At 37.0% G+C, this 19,870-nt stretch overlaps 1 protein-coding gene across 2 annotated transcripts in view; it reads left to right on the top strand.

The window, feature by feature from the left end:
- LOC136033969 (pleckstrin homology domain-containing family G member 5-like) overlaps nucleotides 1-19,870 on the top strand; it is a 405,461-nt gene that overhangs the window by 147,195 nt on the left and 238,396 nt on the right. For both annotated transcript variants that reach the window (XM_065714997.1, XM_065714998.1), the window contains one exon: nucleotides 13,346-13,564. In XM_065714997.1, the coding sequence (XP_065571069.1) occupies nucleotides 13,346-13,564 (219 nt within the window). The remainder of the gene's footprint in view (nucleotides 1-13,345; nucleotides 13,565-19,870) is intronic.

Below are 19,870 nucleotides of genomic sequence, written 5' to 3'. Positions count from 1 at the left end.
ATAAAAACGATGACATACCATTAATGCAAATATATGAAGAAGGGTGAAGAATCATTTTGAGCATCTTAGCTAAACACGAAGTTAAATTCTTTTCCCTTTAATGGTGTCAGCTGTGCGAGTGCTTAAACCTCACTAGAAAGTTCGGAGATTGAAGTTTTGGGGATGGGGATCCAAGTACACTTCAATGAGATGCTGGAAAAGGTTAGCATTTTGTAAAACCAAATAATGAAAAATCTCAACGAAACTCTTTGATATGTGAAAGCGTGTTGTAAGACACGTTTGTTTCAAAGCGTTCATGGCAGGACCGCATCCATTATTTTTGTCTGGCCAAGGGAGGTATTTTTGTTTTGGAAGGAGGGAATGTAAAAATCCTTAGGAACGCATTGAAATATGTTTATATGCATTTTGTTACGTTTTTACGAGTCGGACAAAAATCTCAGATGGGGTTCAGACCCTCTAACCCTCTCCCTGGATTCGGGCTCGGTTCATGGTGAAGAGCTTTAAGAAAATAGCGATCACTGTCAATAGCAACCAAAACACTAAAAAATGAATGTTTGTTGTAAATGTATCAATTATAGAACCTAATCTTTGTGCTGGTTTCACTAAGGAAAACTCATAGAGTTTAAGATTACCTGTCAGAGGTTACCGGTATAAGAAACAAATCTTTTTTTTTTAAGGATAAAACATCCCTACATGGGCTGTGATGTTGATAACAGTTTTCAATATCAAATTCAGAATGTCCTAGTTTCCTAGAGCAAAGATTTGAAGTCAATGTCTACAGTATATATATATATATATATATATATATATATATATATATATATATATATATATATATATATATATATATATATATATATATATATATATATATATATATATATATATATATATATTCTTCTGCCGAGGATTGTCACAGATAGGCTTTTATTTGATGTTATTTTCCGCTGAAGGCGATCTTTTTAAAATAATGGTTGTAGAACATCGGGCTTCCCGCTGAAGGCGATTTTTTAAAAATATTGTTTGTAGAGTATCGGTGCAGGACTCATGTTAGCAGGAGTGTGAATTTTTAATGATCTTTATATGCAAAAAGAAATTGATCCTGTCAAAATAACGTGCTGTAGACTGAATAGGACCAAAGGCTATCAAGGAGATGCAGCCAATTACTTCACTATCACGACTTACAGCTGATTGCAGCGCCATGCCCCCTAAGGACAAGACAGCTGATTACAATGATTGTATCCTTGGACTAATGGAAACATTAATTCAAGTAGGAGGATAACATTTATCCCGAATAAAATATTCACGCAAATTAATCCTATTCCTTTTTCTTAGCAGGGAAATCTAAACTAAAGGTCTCTAATTTGTTATCCAATGCGTTTTTCTTTATCTCTATTCCTCCCTGGAATTGAACATCAGTTTTGCCTTATCAACAAAAAAGAGGTAATTTATCCATTCCATAGAAATGGGAAGGGAAACTCTAAAAGTTTGGCCGGAAATACAGTAAATAAATTGGAGAGAATACTAGACCGATAGCAAAAGTTTTGTAATCCTTTGTTTCTTCCATCAGCTAATCTTCGTCTAAGTGACTGAAGTTTGTTCTAGTGTTAGTGGCATAATTTGGTTGCAGTAATTCAAAAACTGGTATATTGTACTTCAAAAATATTGAAAAGCCCGTCGTAATTAAACACACAACAAAACGAAGCAGAGGAAAAAGTAAAACACAACACATCACTGTTTAAGATTGTGGGACCAATCATTTAAATTCCAATTTTTTTATCTATTATGTTTTACTATCCGTCTGGCGACGGCAACCTCTGGGTCAGTAGCCTTGAATTTCACAATAGCGAGCGAATTTCTATACCACGGAGGAAGATGAAGCAGATACTTGGGAAAGCGGAAGAACATGAATCAGATTTTATTCTTTTCAGTTTTTGTTAGGAGTTTCCAAAAGGGTGCGGTGTAGAGGATATGGGAAAGGGAAAAAGCATTATATAGACTTTCTAGAAGAGGTAGGTTGAATCGAAGTATAAAAGATACAATGGAAGCGTAAGCTGCTGAGATTCTGCGTCTAATTTGTTGTAGAAGAAGTTTTCGGGTGTTTGAAGCAAAGGGCAGATCTAGATACATAAAGTGATCTATAGGTTGGACAGAGCTAGTTACAAGCGTGATGGAAAAGGCAGAGGAATCTGTTTTTCTAGTTGAACATGGCAATATCAGATTTGGAGGAGTTGAAATCAAGCCCAACTTTCTGATATTTCGCTTCAAGGATTCCAAAAATTTCGCTGATACGTTGAAGAGCTCGACTAAGGTTTAGGATGTCGTAAGCATAGCATAACAAGGCAATATCAGCATAGCAAATCAGTGAAGGTGGGCACAAATCTTGTGCTTCCAGCACATAGTTATTAAAAAGGCTGGTAGAGGTGATAGCTCCTTGACGGGAACCTTTCCTGACTGGAATAAGTTGTCTACGTGGACTCGGGGACATGCCTTTATCTGGGGGTAGTTTCAGGTGAATACGTAGTCTTCAATATAAATCCCTAAGAGAACGAACAGCGGCCAGATTCTATCCACGTTTACCAGCTTTCAGAAGCATCGCTGTATGGATAAAAGAGTCGAATGCACATCTGACATCATATCCCCCCAAAACAAGTCTTTCTCCAGACGGTTCCACATCAACTAGGACATTCGCAGCAACGGTTAAAGCGTTGGAACATCTGGTACCTTGCTTAAATGGTGTAAAGAGGTCTTGTAAATTTTTTCAAGTTCCATAATAAATAGTAGCTCAAAGAGCTTGCAAAGAGATGTAGCTACAGTAATAGGGCGGAATGATGTACAGTGGACTTCAGATTTCGATTTTTTAGAGATAGGAGTCAGATCTCCGATGCAAAAAGAAGAAGGAACGACAGCCTGAGTGAAAATCCTCTGTATAAGCACAGACAGATGAGACGTATGAAGTTTTCCCCCGTATTTTAAATGAATCATACTAACTTGGTCAGTATCAGATGAACGTTTGTATTTTAATTTTTAGATGGCATCTTCGACAGAACGGTTACTGACCACAGAATCTTCATCGGGCTGAGCATCCAGAAACTGATCCAGAGCTACTTCATAAGATTGCTCTAAGATGGGATCAGGGGCAAAAAACTCAGATTCGTAGTATACAAACCATCCAGCATCTGGAATGTCAGCTGAGGATGGTGACGAAGAAGGGGATGCTGAGGAAGAGACAAATTTAAATACCATATTTCGAAATTGTTTTGCTTGGGCAGAATAGCTATTAATAAGAGCTCTGCGATGCTGAGCAAGAATTTTGGAAAACTTCAGCTTTGTTGAGATCTGTATATCCTTCACGTGCCCCGTAGTAGTACGCCCACACTCCTTCCATATAGAAACCGAAACTTTGCTTCTCCCGATGAAGTAAAAAGATCGGGATTTGTGGACCATCCAGGAACGATTCCTTTGAAGAAACATTGCATGGGCACAGCTTGTTTTTTGGCAAAGTGAAGGGCACGAAGTGAAGGGCAGGACATATTTCAGCACAATATATATCAAGAGAAATCAGGACCCCATGCTTAGGCAATTGGACTGACTTTTGGAGGAGGTGAAATCGGACATTATTTTCACTTAAAATTGAGTCGATCGACTCGATGAATTGAACTTGGTCAATCCTTGACCAATAACGACAATATCGCCACGCTGAGGAATCCTTTGCTTGTGGACTGCTTAGAGAAACCGAAGATGACACACCGATAGAGCAAGTTATAGGTAAGTGGTCAGAAAGCTGATAATCAAATATAATGTTAACTGTATCGGTGGTTAGAATTGACGATACAGCAACTTAGTATAAGTTGGAGGTTTACGAAGACGTGTGAATATACGTAAAATCGAACATATTATCTAATACACGCAAAAAATCACTAAATAAACCCTTAACTGTTGTAGTACGTGGAGACGCCTGAGAATCCGGTTCAGACAAATTACAATTAAAGTCTCCGGCTATAATACAGGATGAAACTGGACGCCGAATTTTTCTACACAAGAACCTAACTTTTCGCACGATATCGTAAATAATCGGTCTGACTGACCGTTGGAGTGATCAGTGGGTAGATACACACTAACATATACACAGGAGTCCACTCTAATGGCTAAGTAATGATCATATAGTTCTAACAAGCTTGAACGGAGAGCCGATTAAACGAAAGTAGCAAGTTCCCCAGAGAGCCTGCCTCTGTTATTCAGCGTTCTAGCAGACACGATGTACGACGTCATGCCATGAAGCGTAAGTATGTTGATACCATGTTTAGTAACAAAATGTTCCAGGAGGAAAATCACCTTATAAGTAGAGCCGAGGCTTTGCAACACAGAAAGTTTATTTGTAAATGACTCGTTTATATTCCATGATAGTAGAAACGGGTCCATGGGTTTAAGTTTTGTGGTTTTTCGGGCACTTTACACTATAATACGTGTGACAGTTGGTCTTGTAACAAACGCAAAAGGTACTTTTTTGTCAAGGAGTATCAGGCGTCGATTTGTGATCGATGGAGCCACACTTAGAACACAGTGCACTGTTCTCACAAATAATGGCGAGGTTACTGATTGGATGGCAATTGAAGCACCGACGTTTGGTGTGGTAGGAACACAAACTCTTCAACTGGAAGGCATTCATATCCAACTAATATATATATATATATACAAGCTGGTATATATATATATATATATATATACTAGTTGGTGGGGTGCTTCGCGCCCCCCAAGCCCCCCCGCGCGCGTAAGTCGTTACGCGCCATATTAGTTACGCGCCATTGAAGTTGTGTCCCTGTGTCCCACCTGTGAATATAGATAGATTTATATATGTGTTTCAAACTACGTAAAAATTGCGAATATACAACATTCTTAGCTTTCCCATTGTCTGTGCATATACAAAGCCGTATGTACTAATAATGACGTCATATGCAAACGCTCTTTTTACAAACAAACAAAAATGCATACACACAACTCGTTTTTATATAGATAGGTAGATAGATAGATACAATACAAATTAACTGCGTAAAACTTGCGAATATACAACATTCTTCGCTGTCCAATTGTCGCTGCATATAAATAGATTGTCAGGATTACCGACCCCCGAACATGCAACGTACAATTGTCCATGGGAAAAACAATCAGTATTAAGATCTATACCACATTTTTCTAATGATTGACCTTGAGCTTTGTTAATGGTGATTGCAAATGCTAATCGAATTGGGAATTGCAAACTTTTAAATTGAAAAGGCAGATCCGTTGGAATCATGGGAATGCGAGGAATAAGAACAGCCTCACCCTCAAAAGGCCCTGTCAAGATTGTGGCCTCTATTAGGTTTTCCATTGTTTTTTTTTACGGCAAGTCACGTGCCATTGCAAAGCTTTGGTGGGTTGATATTTCTTAAAAGTATTATTGGTACGCCTATTTTTAGTTGTAGTACGTGTGGTGGAAACCCTGAAAGATCTATGGAATTTAAAAATTCAGATGGATAATTAACCGCTTCATTTGGTTCCAAAACTGTGTCGACTGACTTGTAAAGGACTGCCTGGTCTCGAATCTTGGTCAAAACAATATTGTTGATTTCGTGGACGTCTATATTTTTGGGTGCGAGAATCGCTCTTTCACTTAGCCATTTATTATTTTCATAATTTTTTAGAATATTCGGAAATACTTTTTCAATCAATTCATTTTTGGACGTCACTAAATTACAGAAATCAGCAGGTAGTTGTATACGTCCTGAAATTGAGTCTACTGGGAGCTTTCCGTTTCCAATTGCCAGCAATTGATCTGAAAATGTTTGACCAGAGTCATCGTTTTGCAATCGGACACGCATATTTGTAGTTAATTTTAATATTTTTACGTGTGCCCATAAATTCGAATTTTTCAGGCAAGCATTCATTTCGTCTGCAGGAGTTGATCTAGGTATTATAGGTAATGTTTGCCTGAAATCTCCCGCAAGCAATATTAATGTGCTGCCAAAGGGTTTCGACTTCCCTCTCAAATCTTTCAAGCATTGATCCAGAGCCTCGAGTGATTTTTTGTGTGCCATTGTGCACTCATCCCAAATAATAAGTTTGCATTGCTGCAATACTTTACCCATCCCAGATGATTTGGAAATCTTGCACGTGGGAGTTTCTGTATAATGCAAATTCAGAGGCAATTTCAAAGCGGAATGAGCAGTTCTTCCACCAGGCAGCAACTTTGCGGCTTTTCCGGACGACGCAATTGCCAACGCTATATCATTTTTTGATCGAATTGATGCCAGAATCAGTTTTATCACAAACGTTTTACCAGTACCTCCTGGTGCATCAGAAAAGAATATTTCTCCAACGTTGTTATCGACACAATGCATTATCGTATCATAAATGTCTTTTTGTTCCGACTTTAACTTGGAAATGTTATTTTGTACATACGACAATAGATCACTCGTACTGTAACTTTGTTCACGATCCAATTCTACACATGTCGAAACAGCAGCGATACGGTTAGGTGAAGGCATTCCCAAATCCCGAAGAGGTTTGTTTGCCATACGTACGCACAAATCTTCTATAATAACTAAAGTGTAGTTATAAATTTCTGATGTAAAATCAAAAGTCATATCTGACGTCTCTAACTGTTTTCGATGGTGTATATCTTTGGACATTTTTGACTTATATTTTTCCCATAACTCTGTAGGAGCTGATGGAGAGCAAGTTGTTAAAATGATGCCAAACAATGCACAAATTGATTTGGGGTTGACGTTTCGCAGGCGTCATTAATGCAGTTATCCCAGTGTTGGTCATTCTCCAATAAATTCAGAGCTTGGCATGCACTACGGTAAGTGTCATGTATAGTACCGTTTACAGTTCTCAAATACTCAAAGGATGTCGGACCGGGTACATTCACCAAAAGCAGGCGTAGAAAGAAGCATTCATGTTGATTGGGGTGAACGGTGTAGAGTCTTCCTATCGTGGTATCTTTGAAGATGGTAGGTTGGCCGTCGACTGACTTACCCTGTTTTCGACGTTCAAATACTTTATTTTTAGTATTCCACGTGTAATACGAAGGCACTTCAGTATACAGCAGTTTTTTTGCAAAAGAATCATTTTTGCAAAGCGAAAAAAAAGCTGTTAATGTTGTATCCGGTGGATTCAGGGCTCTTTGTTGCACGTTGGTTTCCGTGAAATAAACACGTTGACCATTCTGTAAATGTACCGCTAAGTGAACAACAGCTGGACTACGTTCATGTATCGGAAATGAAAGAATTCGCCAAACAGCTTCATTACTGCTTATGTATCTTCCAGCCTGATATTGTACGATTTCGTCGAAATCTTTGATTTCGGGCTTCAAGTCAAAAACTGCCATGTCACTGCCTTTGTTGACGTATTTACATATGTATTTGATTGCCTTTACGGAGTTACAGTATTCAACGTTTATGTGTGCATTAAATGTTTTTGATAATAATGGGGAATATGGAACAACCCACTGGTTATCTACTTCGATGGTAGTACCGTTACGCTTCTTTATTATTGCTGTTTTACCGCCATCTTCAGTAGATCTTCTTCTATATTGTGGGTAACCATCATTGCCAGTAATTGTGTTTGATACTAAAAGTCGAGGATATTGCTTTGTGCACCTTCCTTTGGCCATGCATGGTGAATTTTCGTTCAGTGCACCGCAAGGTCCATGTATCATATTTTTTACAATAATGTCATGTAACCCCTTATCGACATTTTTATCAGGTATTTCAGCGGAAATCACATCATCAATTTCGTTCGAAGTAATTTTTTTATGTAGCCAGATTAGTATATGTGCGTGTGGCAAACCTCGTTTTTGCCATTCCACTGAGTACATCCAGCATCGCACTGACCCAAACACTTCAAGTTTTACTATGTAGTTTATCAGTGATTTCAACTTTTGCCGGAAGATACGGGCCGTAATGTCATGCCTATGAACCGCCGATTGTCCTTGAAGTAAAAGCTGCAGTATCTCGTCCCAAGATTGATTACATGTAAATGTAATAAATAAATCTGGACGACCATAGAGACGAACATACGCAATAGCATCTTGAGCATATTCATGCATATGACGGGGACTGCCAGCATATGACGAAGGTAAAATTGTTAATCTTCCAACGTTTGTGGTATTACCGTCATTTATAACTGCATCTCGCAAATGAATGTATTGTTCAGAGCGGAGCTTGGCCTGATTCAGGCGGATATATAGCAAACGTTCTGATTCAATTTTAGCATACATATCAACGACAAATTGGTGAAACAGTTCACGGCATTTTAAAATATAATTTTCTTCATCCTGCCGAATCATTAGTCTATAGGAATAATAATGCATTGCACTGCATTTTTTCATTTCTTTGTTAGTGGCTGGATTCATCAATTTAATATTAAAGTGATAGCCGTCGGCTCCATCCCAAAAAATGATAGGATATTGTAGGGCATCGTAGCATCGATGAGTTTCAGCAATTCTTAACAACTGAGCGTTTCGCTTATGAAGAATAATATCTCGAGGTAAAAACTGATCACCGACCATAACGATTGCCACTTCGTCGATAGTTGGAGCATTGTATCTATGCACATGTTGGCCAGGAGGCGTTTTGTCAGCGGAAATAACAATTTTATGCGTATCAGTAGGCATCAAATCGATGGCTGTTTTGAACAGACGCACTAAATTATTATTTTCGTGGAAAAGATGTTGCAATTGGGAAACGATTGTCCTTTCAACGTTGGGAGAAATTTCGCAACGTGCATTCAATTCAGAATTTCTATCACTGATGAAGTACAATTGTAAAAATTTATGATTCTCGCCTGAGAATGGTAGAAGGGACCCTGCTCTATGATAAATTTGCCCTTTTACTTTGAAAGTAGACATAAATTGATCTGGATTTTCGATTTGTGCTCCAAACGACGTCATTTGGAAACATGAGTTGTATTTTCTGATTTTTGACAAAAAACGCTTAGATTCTGACGTAGTTCCAGTAAGGAAAGTCTTCAATGGCTCTGGTGGTGCAGCCAATAGAGGAAGTTTAACTTTTCCTGAGGCGCAACACATCCCCATTGTTTCACCATTGAATTTCAAGGCCTTGCAATAGGGACAAATTTTAGACATTGTCCCGATTTGAACACATCTACTCAAGCTATAATCATCGACTGGGCTGTACCTGAATGCCAGGCGATAACTTTCAGGTTGCTCTGAATCCTCGGCACGCTTTCTTTTCTTACTTTCTCTATCAGCAGCAAGCCTGATTTCTTGCTGTTCTTGTGATTCCTCGGCACGCTTTCTTTTCTTACTTTCTCTATCAGCAGCAAGCCTGATTTCTTGCTGTTCTTGTGATTCCTCGGCACGCCTTCTTTTTTCACTTTCTCTTTTAGCAGCAAGTCTGCTTTCGCGTTGCTCTGGTAGTTCCTCGGCACGCTTTCTGTTCTTTCTTTCTCTATCAGCCTCAAGCCTGTTTCCTTGCTGTTCTTTTGATTCCTCGGCACGCTTTCTGTTCTTTCTTTCTCTATCAGCCTCAAGCCTGTTTCCTTGCTGTTCTTTTGATTCCTCGGCACGCTTTCTTTTCTGACTTTCTGTATCAGCAGCAAGTTTTTTGGCATAGACTCTTTGAGCATCTTCATCGGCTATTGCCATTGTAAGTTCATCAGTCATTTTAAACTTAAACATTAATAGATTTCTACGTGAACATATATGTCTTAAATATCTTTAATGACATCACCGTCATAGCAAAAATGACGACAACTAACTTCATGATTAAATATCTTTAATGACGTCACCGTCATAGCAAAAATGACGACAACTAACGTCATGACGTCAGTCGACACAGAAACATGACGTCACCTGACAGACAGACACACAGACAGACAACTTATTTTTATATATATACTAGCTGTTGGGGTGGTGCCCCCGCGCGCGCGTAAGTCGTTACGCGCCATATTAGTTACGCGCCATTGTAGTTGTGTCCCTGTGTCCCACCTGTGAATATAGATAGATATAATTATATGTTTTTAACTACGTAAAACATGCGAATATACAACATTCTTCGCTGTCCCATTGTCTTTGCATATAAATAGATTGTCAGGTTTACTGACTCTTGAACATGCAACATATAATTGTCCATGGGAAAAACAATCCGTATTCAGATCTATACCTCATTATTCTAATGATGTGTCCCTGTGTCCCGGTCGTCATTTATATTCCCTGTGTCCCGGTCGTCATTTGTGTCCCGGTGTCCCAGTTTGTAATTTCTCTTTGAGTGTCCCGGTCGTCATTTATATTCCCTGTGTCCCGGTGTCCCGGTGTCCCGGTCTGTAATTTCTATTCGAACAATCCCTGTGTCCCGGTCGTCATTTATATATCCCGCCTGTGCCCCCGGCGTCCCCGTTGTAGTTGTGTCCCTGTGTCCCGGTCGTCATTTATATTCCCTGTGTCCCGGTCGTGATTTGTGTCCGGGTGTCCCAGTCTGTAATTTCTCTTTGAGGTTCCCGGTCGTCACTTATATTCCCTCTGTCTCGGTCGTCATTTGTGTCCCGGTCTGTAATTTCTCTTTGAGTGTTTTTTCTTTTTAGTTTTTTTTAGTTTTTTACCTTTTATCTTTTTTCAGTTTTCTTTTTCTTCTTTATTTTTCAGCGTCACTATGAAGTACATATCGACGAACCTTTGTTTTTTTAACTTAAATCTGGTAGGCATTGATGACCTTATCCAAGTCAAAATCCCAAACCCAATCATCATCGCTATCATTTTCAGTTTTGATATGTTTTGACTCTCGCGGTCCAGGTGGATTTTCATCTAACTGCGCGGTTTTGCGTTCTTTAGCCGCAAGCCTGTTTTCTTGCTGTTCTTGTGATTCCCCGGCACGCTTTTTTTTCTTACTTTCTCTATCAGCTGCAAGCCTGTTTTCTTGCTGTTCTTGTGATTCCTCGGAACGCTTTCTTTTCTTACTTTCTCTATCAGCAGCAAGTTTTTGGCATAAACTCTTTGAGCAGCTTCCTCGGCTGTTGCCATTGTAGGTTCTTCAGTCATTTTACAATTAAAAATTTTTCCGTGAACAAATGTCTTAAATACCGTTAATGACGTCACCTTCATAGCAAAAATGACGACAACTAACTTCATGACGTCAGTCGACACAGAAACATGACGTCACCTGACAGACAGACACGCAGACCGACAACTTATATTATATATATAGTATATATATATATATATATATATATATATATATATATATATATATATATATATATATATATATATATATATATATATATATATATATATATATATATATATATATATATATATATATATATATATATATATGTATATATACTGTTATTAAGATGCAGTTATTTCAAAGATGAAAGTCTTTCTAGGCTTCCAAAATGCAACAAAGAAATTGAAAAAAATGTTTTAAATAGTTTTTCAGAGTTTGGTCTGATGATATTAAACCGTCAAAAAAATATGACTGCATTAATCCTGGGCTGGTTGGCATTGATTCATGAATGAGCGAAGAATGTTATTATTAATATTATTATGCATAATATGGAATACTATTATGCTATAATATTGTATCATTGTTTAATATTTTCTGTCAAACAAAACACTTACCGTAGCATCGATAACGTCGGGTTATGGGAGTGGCCACTGTTTCCTGATACTTTTTATTGAATAATACTTTTTATTTTCAAAATTTTATATTTTTTACCTTTTTAGCATTTACAGTTTAACCTTTCGTTTCAATGCTGTTGATTTATTTTTAAGCATAATTTTACAAGCACTGCAGTCTAGTAGTAAAAAAAATTAAATACAAAATAATTATGTATCATTAGTAATTTAATTACAGGTAACTTTAAACAAGTTATGTTTAATATGTTTTAAATACCTTTTTTTAAATATTTAATTTGAATTTATACTTTATTTTAACATCACAACGTAAAAAATATAAATAAGTAAATTAATGTATAACTGTTCTAAATTTAATTTTCCCCTTAGTTTTTCTTTTTGCAAAAACCTTTGGAACTTTGCCTTCTTGTTTCTTTTTTTGTGACGTCGCTATTTTCTTTCAGCGTTCTATAGTTTGTAAAAACATCTTTATAATTTTTATCACTATTTTATTGTCACACTTGATAAAATCATTAATTTTTGTTTTTGGACCTCTGATGCGCTTTTCCCCTAAGTGCTGCGCTTGCTGTACACTTCATACACGCTTACTGCCGCCATGCTTACGCCACACTGCTGCCATAAAACCTTTTGGAATGCTTGCACCGATTTTCCTGAAGTAACTGCCATGCGCCATAAGAGGCTTAGTCTCTTTGTTTTTCCATCATTAGCGTTATTTAATAGCAAGACCTGATAATAGCTTACTCATAACTCGTGTAGAGGTTGCACCTAGTAAAAGGGTTTTCACTTTCCATCGCCTGATGTACGTCTTGTAGCACCACTTAAACTGCAATGCGTGGTATATTTCTCCTATGCATTGTACACCTCTTGCACTGTGCATGACACCGCTCCATTACGACTTGACGTACACGATTTTTTAAGATTGCTATCCCCTCAGACCGATCCTTTTGACTCATAAAAAGGGCACTAGAACACCAGATTTCCAATCAAATCAGCTCATTCAAGAGTTTTTACGACCACCCTATCCATAACAACCTTATATCTCATCTCCTTGGGGCAAAGCTTACAACCCTTGCACTGAGAGCTGTGGGGGGGGGGTCATCCTAAAAGACATAATTCCAGATCTTTCAACGACAATGAACACAATGGCTATAGTCTCTCTGAGGTTTTTTAACTTTGTTTATTGAAGTAGCAAGGACATCGAAATTAAAATTTTTTCCCCTGGTCTATTCATACCTGCAAAGCACTATTTTCTGAAACTTATTCCTTTGTTTGTTTAAAAATAGGAAATGTTTAGGCCTGTGCCATATTTTCGTCAGTGTTGCCACGTTGAGCCAGGAAAACAAGCAAGCAAAACTAATTACTTAAACTGGACAACACTTTTCGTTCGTAAAAATTCAAACATTAAGAATGAACATGTTCAGACAACAACACCTCTTTAGGAAAGCTCTAGCTTCTTAATCAATTTTAAGAAGACTTGAAACTTGATTTCATATTCTTTAATGTGATCAAAATGCCCGTGGAAGCCAGATTAAACACACGTTTTACAGAATTTCAATTTCTGTACGTATGAATTTTTTTCACCTCTCCAAAAATAACATTAAGTAGTGTTATTTTTGTATCACAAACCTCTGTAGCCACTAAATCATTAAATAAACGAGAGGTAAGGATTGTCAAATGGATACAATCAAATATTTGTTTTATTTTAAGGGTCGCTCAAAAAGCCTTACTCATATAGACGCCCTAGACCAGGCAATGCAAGTTCGTCGCGATGACTCAGTTGATAGCAGTCGCTCAGAATGTGACGCCCCTTCAATTTCAAGGCTTGGTGTGCCATCTCCTTCAGGACCTTTTATTGGAGGATTTCCTGGGTCTGGCAGCTCTGTAGATGCCTTTAGTAGGCGGCGACGCCTTTCCAATGCTTTTAAGGTAAGTTATTCTTTGAGGAATGGTGTTTTCAGATAGTTAGGGCATGGAATGATGGTAGAGCAGGATGGAATTTATTAAAGACATTAAAACAAATAAATTGAAGCTAGAATAGTAAGCACGCACACAGGGCGAAGGGTCTTAGACTCGTCCCCTCGCTGGTTTCTTGGGATTGTTTATTTGCTCCTATACTTTCTTGGTGTTTCCAAATGATTTATTTATATGTCATGCTTTGGTGGGAAGGTGTTATGTTAGGGTGTTTTTTATGGGAAGGGGGAGGGGACTTTGATTGTTATCCGGCAGTTTTCATCTACGTTTGTATGAACCTGTCACGAAAAATATTTCTAAAACCCGAGTGAAAAATCAGACTCTGAAAAATCAAGATCACGTCGGCAAAGTGCGTCTTTCTATTTTGACTTTCTGAAGTGGTTAAAAGTGCCAGCGATATCTTTCTAGTGCTCTTAGTGTAAAGGATTTTTCAATGATGATGCTTTAAATGTAGTTTGGGCATGTATTGGAGGCAGTTCCTTCAATTCGTGAAAATATAGGGCAAGTTGGCAAGGGTTTTCTCACATTTTCTTTTTACTGAAGATACAAAAAAGATATTTTTCAAAATTAAGGGGGAATTTTTTTCCTTATTTCTATGGAAGTACAAAAAAAGGTTTTAAAAATATAGAGGGTAAAATGCCCCCTTGTAGCTTCAAATTATCAGTTACACAAGGGATGTGAGTGGGGGAGGGCTCCAGACCTCGTGCCTGCCAGCATATCGAAAACTCATATTTCCAACTATTGATATTTCCAAGAATTGATATTTCCAGTTATTCTTGATTCTTTTGGAAATTTGAGTCCTGGAAACACGGCCCTCTCCTTCAAATTCCTGATTATGGTCCCAGACTAACATATGAAGATATTTGTCTATTTTGGTTTATTGCCGAAAATTTAGGTACCAATACCTCGCCCTGATTTCTGTTTGTGGAGAGAAACGGTAAACGTGAGATAAAAATGAGTTGTCACAAGGTTTTCCTTGTAATTATTTCCAATAAGTTTCCGAAAAATTCAACGATAACTAGAAAAGTACTATTGTAAAGTTCTATTATACACTGTTTCCTTAAACAGAAAGAAAGAAAATGTTGACGTAAAGAAGTTTTTTTCCTTTTGCCGTCAATGAATGTTAAATCCATTTTTGTTCTACTTCCCCTGCCTAGTTGCTCCTTGAGAACTATTTGACAGAATTGCGTGAGGTCTTTGGTGCGATATAAGTTAGAAAAAGGGAAAATGATTGCTCGACGGGTCATGAATAGCGTAAATCCTTGGAATTAGAAAGAGTCTAGGTTTTGAGAAGAAAAGCCATGGACCGAAATTATCAAATCAAAAATGGCTCTCGGTTTAGATCGATTCAAATGCTGTAAATATACGTTTTTTTAAAATCATAATATCCGAAATAACGTGGACTTCTTGCCTTTACATATTAGAAGCTAAAAATAATTTTTATTACCTCCCAGATAAGTTATCTTTTGTAATATCTTTGTTTTACCTATTGTGCACCAGTTAAGTTTGAACTTGTTTCCCAGTTCAGCTTCATTTACTCAGTGTTAATTGTGAAGCGTTTTCAGTGTTCAGTTTCATTTTACACCAATTCAAATTGAAATAGAATAATTGAAGCTAAGACTTTTTCAGTTTCTCCCGGTGCAGTTTTGTTTTGTCCAAGTTTTGTTCTACTTTTTTGGCTTATCTTAGTTTCGTAGTTCATTTTCTTCACCTAGTGTACACCGTGTAGTGTTTTCAATGTTCAGTTTCATTTTGTAGCAGAACACATTGGAACTGGATAAATCCTTCGGAGATGGAAAAATCCTAGCCGTTGGAAACAAAAGATTTGAAAGAAATGTATGAAAAATGGTTCCCAGTTCTGATCGATTTAAATGCAGTACATTTCCTTTTTTGGCATTCTAATATTGGAAAACATGTGCGGCGTTTTGGCCCTCGCATCTTACAAGAACACAAATTGTTTTCATTTTGTCCCAGTTCAGTTTTATTTTATCCCAGTTTTAGTTTAGTTTGTTGTTGGTCTCAGTTCAGTTTGTCCCAGCAATCCCTGTTCAGCTTATTATCCTGTCTTCAGTTTTCAGTCCTACTGTTCAGTATCCCCAATGTTCATTTTTATTCATGCCTGTTCAGTTTTGCTTCAGTTTGGATTGAAACTCTCAAATTCTTCGAAAAGGATATATTCTAGCTCTTGGGAACAAAAGATATATAAAAAAAATATGAGAACATAGGGGCTCCTATTTCAGGTCGATTCAGTGTTGTTATAGATTCGTAAGACTTTAGGGGTCAAATCAAGATTTAAAGGACATGGGAATTTTCCCGGGAGGTTGTAAAGAGGAAGGCCTTGAATAGATAGGGTTGGAGGAGGAGCGTATATAGCTGTGTTGGCCTCAGGTGGCTTGGTGCTGCGGTGAGTTATTTGTAGTAATTACTACAAAATTCATGTCACCGTAAGATTTGAATACAAAAAAAAAAACACTCTTGAATCCAAAATGAATAAATGAATTAAGGAAAATATTTCCTTATATACATATCCATACCCAGCCATACCTATATCCACCGACTCTCCCAACATCATCCCCATGAAGTCTATACAACCTAATATTAAACATTCCTCCCTTTTAAACAACCCTTATAAAAAAACAATTAATTTAAATCCTTCTTTCCATTTCTAAGCATTGGGCAAGAATTAAAACCCACTTTGGACCCATTGGTTGAATTTGATATTCAACCCCCTTGTGCACTTTTTGCGTTGTAGCCTTCGTATATTATTAAATTCAAACATTTTTTTTCAAACGAATGTGAGAAGCAACATCAAAAACTAAACCGAACAAAAAATATTCCATATGTAAGGGTTGCTGCCTCCACCTTAGTACCCCTCTTTTCAAGCACTTAAAGCACTTATTCTAATTAAATGGTGCTTGTGTTTCAGAATCCGTTCTTTAAGAATTGGGAGAAAATGCCAAATTTTAGCGTAAAGAGCGCAGTATTGAGGAGGAGGGGGCCCCTCTTATATACGGAATAAGTTATGTTCGTTTTAAGTTCTAAGGTTTTCCTTACTTTCAGCTGAAAAAAAAAATCTGTTTTTTATTCAATTTCTGTTTTTTTTTTCTAAAAATGCCATCACTCCATAGAAAATCTCCATTCCCCAAGTAAAATTCCATCATGGAAACTTTTTCTTCGTAAAACGTTCCAACTCCTGGGAAATTGCCGCCGGGAAACACCATCTTCAGGGCAAATTACTCCCAGTGAATTTGTTGCTCAGGATTTCACCTGAAAAATTTGACTTAGCATACTTTCACTAAAAAAAACACTTGTTTTTTATTTAATTTCTGATCATTTTTAATCCATACTGGAAATCCCCCCTATTTGGAAATTTTTTCCTAGACCTCTCCCCTATCCAATGGAAAGTTTCTCCCCGGAAAACTTTCCCACGAAGAATTATTTCTCCTGCGGAAAATCCCCCTCCAAAGAAAAATCACCGAGAGAATTACAGCCCCCCTGAAAATCTCTTCGGGTAAAGTTAACTCGCAAAAGAGAAAGGAAGGCAAATAAAAACGAATGTCATATAGGAATATTGGCAAAATCCCCCCCATGCAAAATTCCATTTGGAAGCTCATCCCCAGGTACTTTTCCCCAACGCAAAATTTCCCCCGTTGAAAATCTCCCCCGAAAACATGTCTGTATTCTTCCCAATAAAAAATACTATATGTAAACAATGGGCAAATTTTACAACTTCTAGCCGTTTACCTTGGTTCTGTGGGGGGGGGGTCATGTCATACCCAAAGACATGGTTTTTGGACCTTTCAACTATGCTGAATGAAAATCTTGATTCAGCGACTTTGGAGAAAAAGAAGCGCGACAGGGGGGCTAGTTGCCCTTCAATCTTTTTGGTAACTTGAAAAAGCACTTGAACTTTTAGTTTCATTTTTAAATATTCCCTTTCCCGATTTTCTATGATCCTTGGTTTAGCAAAATTATCACCACGAAGAGCAAAAAAAAAAAAAAAAATAAAAATAACGCATATAAGATATTTCTTGTGGCAAAAAAAAAAAAAATACAAAATTCCGCTCTTTCGGAGATGGGAACTCAAAACCTCTACAGTAGGATTTTTTTATACGTTTAATCTGATGGTGTGATTTCCATTTAAGGTTCTTTGGCTTTTAGGAGGTGTTTTCCCCTTTTTCGAGAATCTGGCAAATTTTCTCATGCTCGTACCTTCTGAAAGTTAACACTAAACTTAATGAATCTTATATATTTGGAATCAGCATAATAAGCCAGATCTTCTTAAGCATCTATTGATATTAAACTTCCGTTTTTTACGGTTTTGGTAGCTATTTGGTCGAGTTGCTCCTTACTTACTGTTCACGAAATGTTTCATAAGTTTAACAAGTGGGTTTATATTTCTCTCTGTTCATTTTTTTGTCCCAGTTTTTGCTCAGTTTTTTTTCCTTGGTTCATTTTTTGCTTACCCAATCCTCAGTATTCAGTCCAAGTGTTCAGTTTCAGTTTGTTCCAGATACGAGTGAAATAACATAATTCCTTCAGAGATGGGTAGAATCTAGATTTTGAAAACAAAAGATGTGCAAACAAAATATGAAAACAAAGTCAGTTCAGGTCGATTCATTGCTGTGAAAGCTGATTTTTTTTTTTTTTTTTTTTTTTTTTTTTTTTTTTTTTTTTTTTTACATTAATCTATTGAAAATCTTGTGTACTTTCTGTGTTGTGGGAGTTTTTTTTACAACTTCACTGATTAAGAGTTTTGAGTATGTGTTCTAATTGGTGTGACCATGTCAAAATGTTTTTTCAACATAGGGTGTATTGAGGAGTAGAATGTTTAAAAGCATAATCTTTCTCATTGTTAATTTGTTATTGTTTTTCTTTGGAAAATTGTGGACGACAAGGACAAACTATTGAAATGCTAAAAAAAAAATGTTCGCTTTGAAGTCGGAGTTGAGAGAGGGTATTACTTTTGCATTTTCACTTCTCTGTCTTAATAAGATCCAGACTTAAAACAATTTGCTGCAGTCTACAAAATTTTTATGCCTTAGTTGTGTTGTGGCAGCAACTCTTTGGTTTTGCCTTGTTTTTCTCTTGTATTTTCGGTTATACAGCCTATTTCAGTCTATTGCGAGAAAGTAGTAAGTGTCTTGCTTCCATGTTTTTTTTTTTTGGAAAATATCAGCCTCTGGCTGGATTGATGATTGTGATGATTGAGTACACTTTGTAAATCTGCTTATTATTCTTGCCTGGGACAAGAAAAATATTATTTTAGCTAGATCTTGAGCCAGAGCCCACGATTTGGAAAGCTAAAGTTAAGTTCTATAATCTTCGTCAAAGGCAATAAACGGAGCAGTTTTTTTTTATTTTTTTTTTCTTCCAGCCACGTTTCCGGTTTCAAATGGATAGCTCTCTTTAAGCAGGCAAGCGAAATGGCAGCATTTCCAAATTGAAACTGGACTGAAATTTAAAAGGTCATTGGATATGCGACAATTCCTCGGCCACTAAAAAATTTTCTTTGACTAAAAAGAGAAAAATTTGCAAATCCAAAAAAAAACCATGAACTTTTACAAGTCGTTTTTGTTTGTGATTTCATTATCTGTGTTTAGGACCGAGATAAAGAAACGGTACCATATGTGCCTTCTAAATCTTAATAGTTCTCTCACTGCTAAAGAAATTGGAATTTTCCCTTTACCCCTTTCCTACTTGTGATATTACAAAATTTATCCAACGACAAGAAAATCAACATTCAAACAAATTGAGATTCCTATTTTTAATATTATTAATGGTCACTGAGTATTAGTATTTATGTATATATTCAATAGCCCATGAACAACTGATGAACGTACATTACAGTGTTTTTTTTTTTATTTTTGTTCAAAAGTATGATCAAGAGATATAAAAAGTTGAAAATTTTATTGAACTGAAACCGTGGTACAAACCGGGAAACCCCTTCCTGGAATTCCAATGTTTTGGCAGAAAGATAAGCACATTTCATATTTGAACCAGAATCATGCATGAATATTTAGTTTGAATGTCTGAAGAGTCAAAGTGGGCCAACAGTCCTTCCACTAACCTCTACTTGTTCTCGCACGGCTAAATTTTTATCAGAATGGTAGGTGTGGTTTACCTTATGGAGCGTAGTCATACAAAAATTTTCAGTTAATATTATTAGGAAGCAAAAAAACTGGGCCCATGGTCCCTCCTAAACCACCCCTCCCCTTATCCGACTATTTTCCCTCCAAAACAGGCAAGCATGTTCTGTCC

This window comes from Artemia franciscana, chromosome 12 (genome assembly GCF_032884065.1).
Source record: "Artemia franciscana chromosome 12, ASM3288406v1, whole genome shotgun sequence".
NCBI classification, from domain to species: Eukaryota; Metazoa; Arthropoda; class Branchiopoda; order Anostraca; family Artemiidae; genus Artemia; species Artemia franciscana.
The sequence above is the reverse complement of the archived record's forward strand: the minus strand, read 5'-3'. Positions and strand labels throughout refer to the sequence as shown.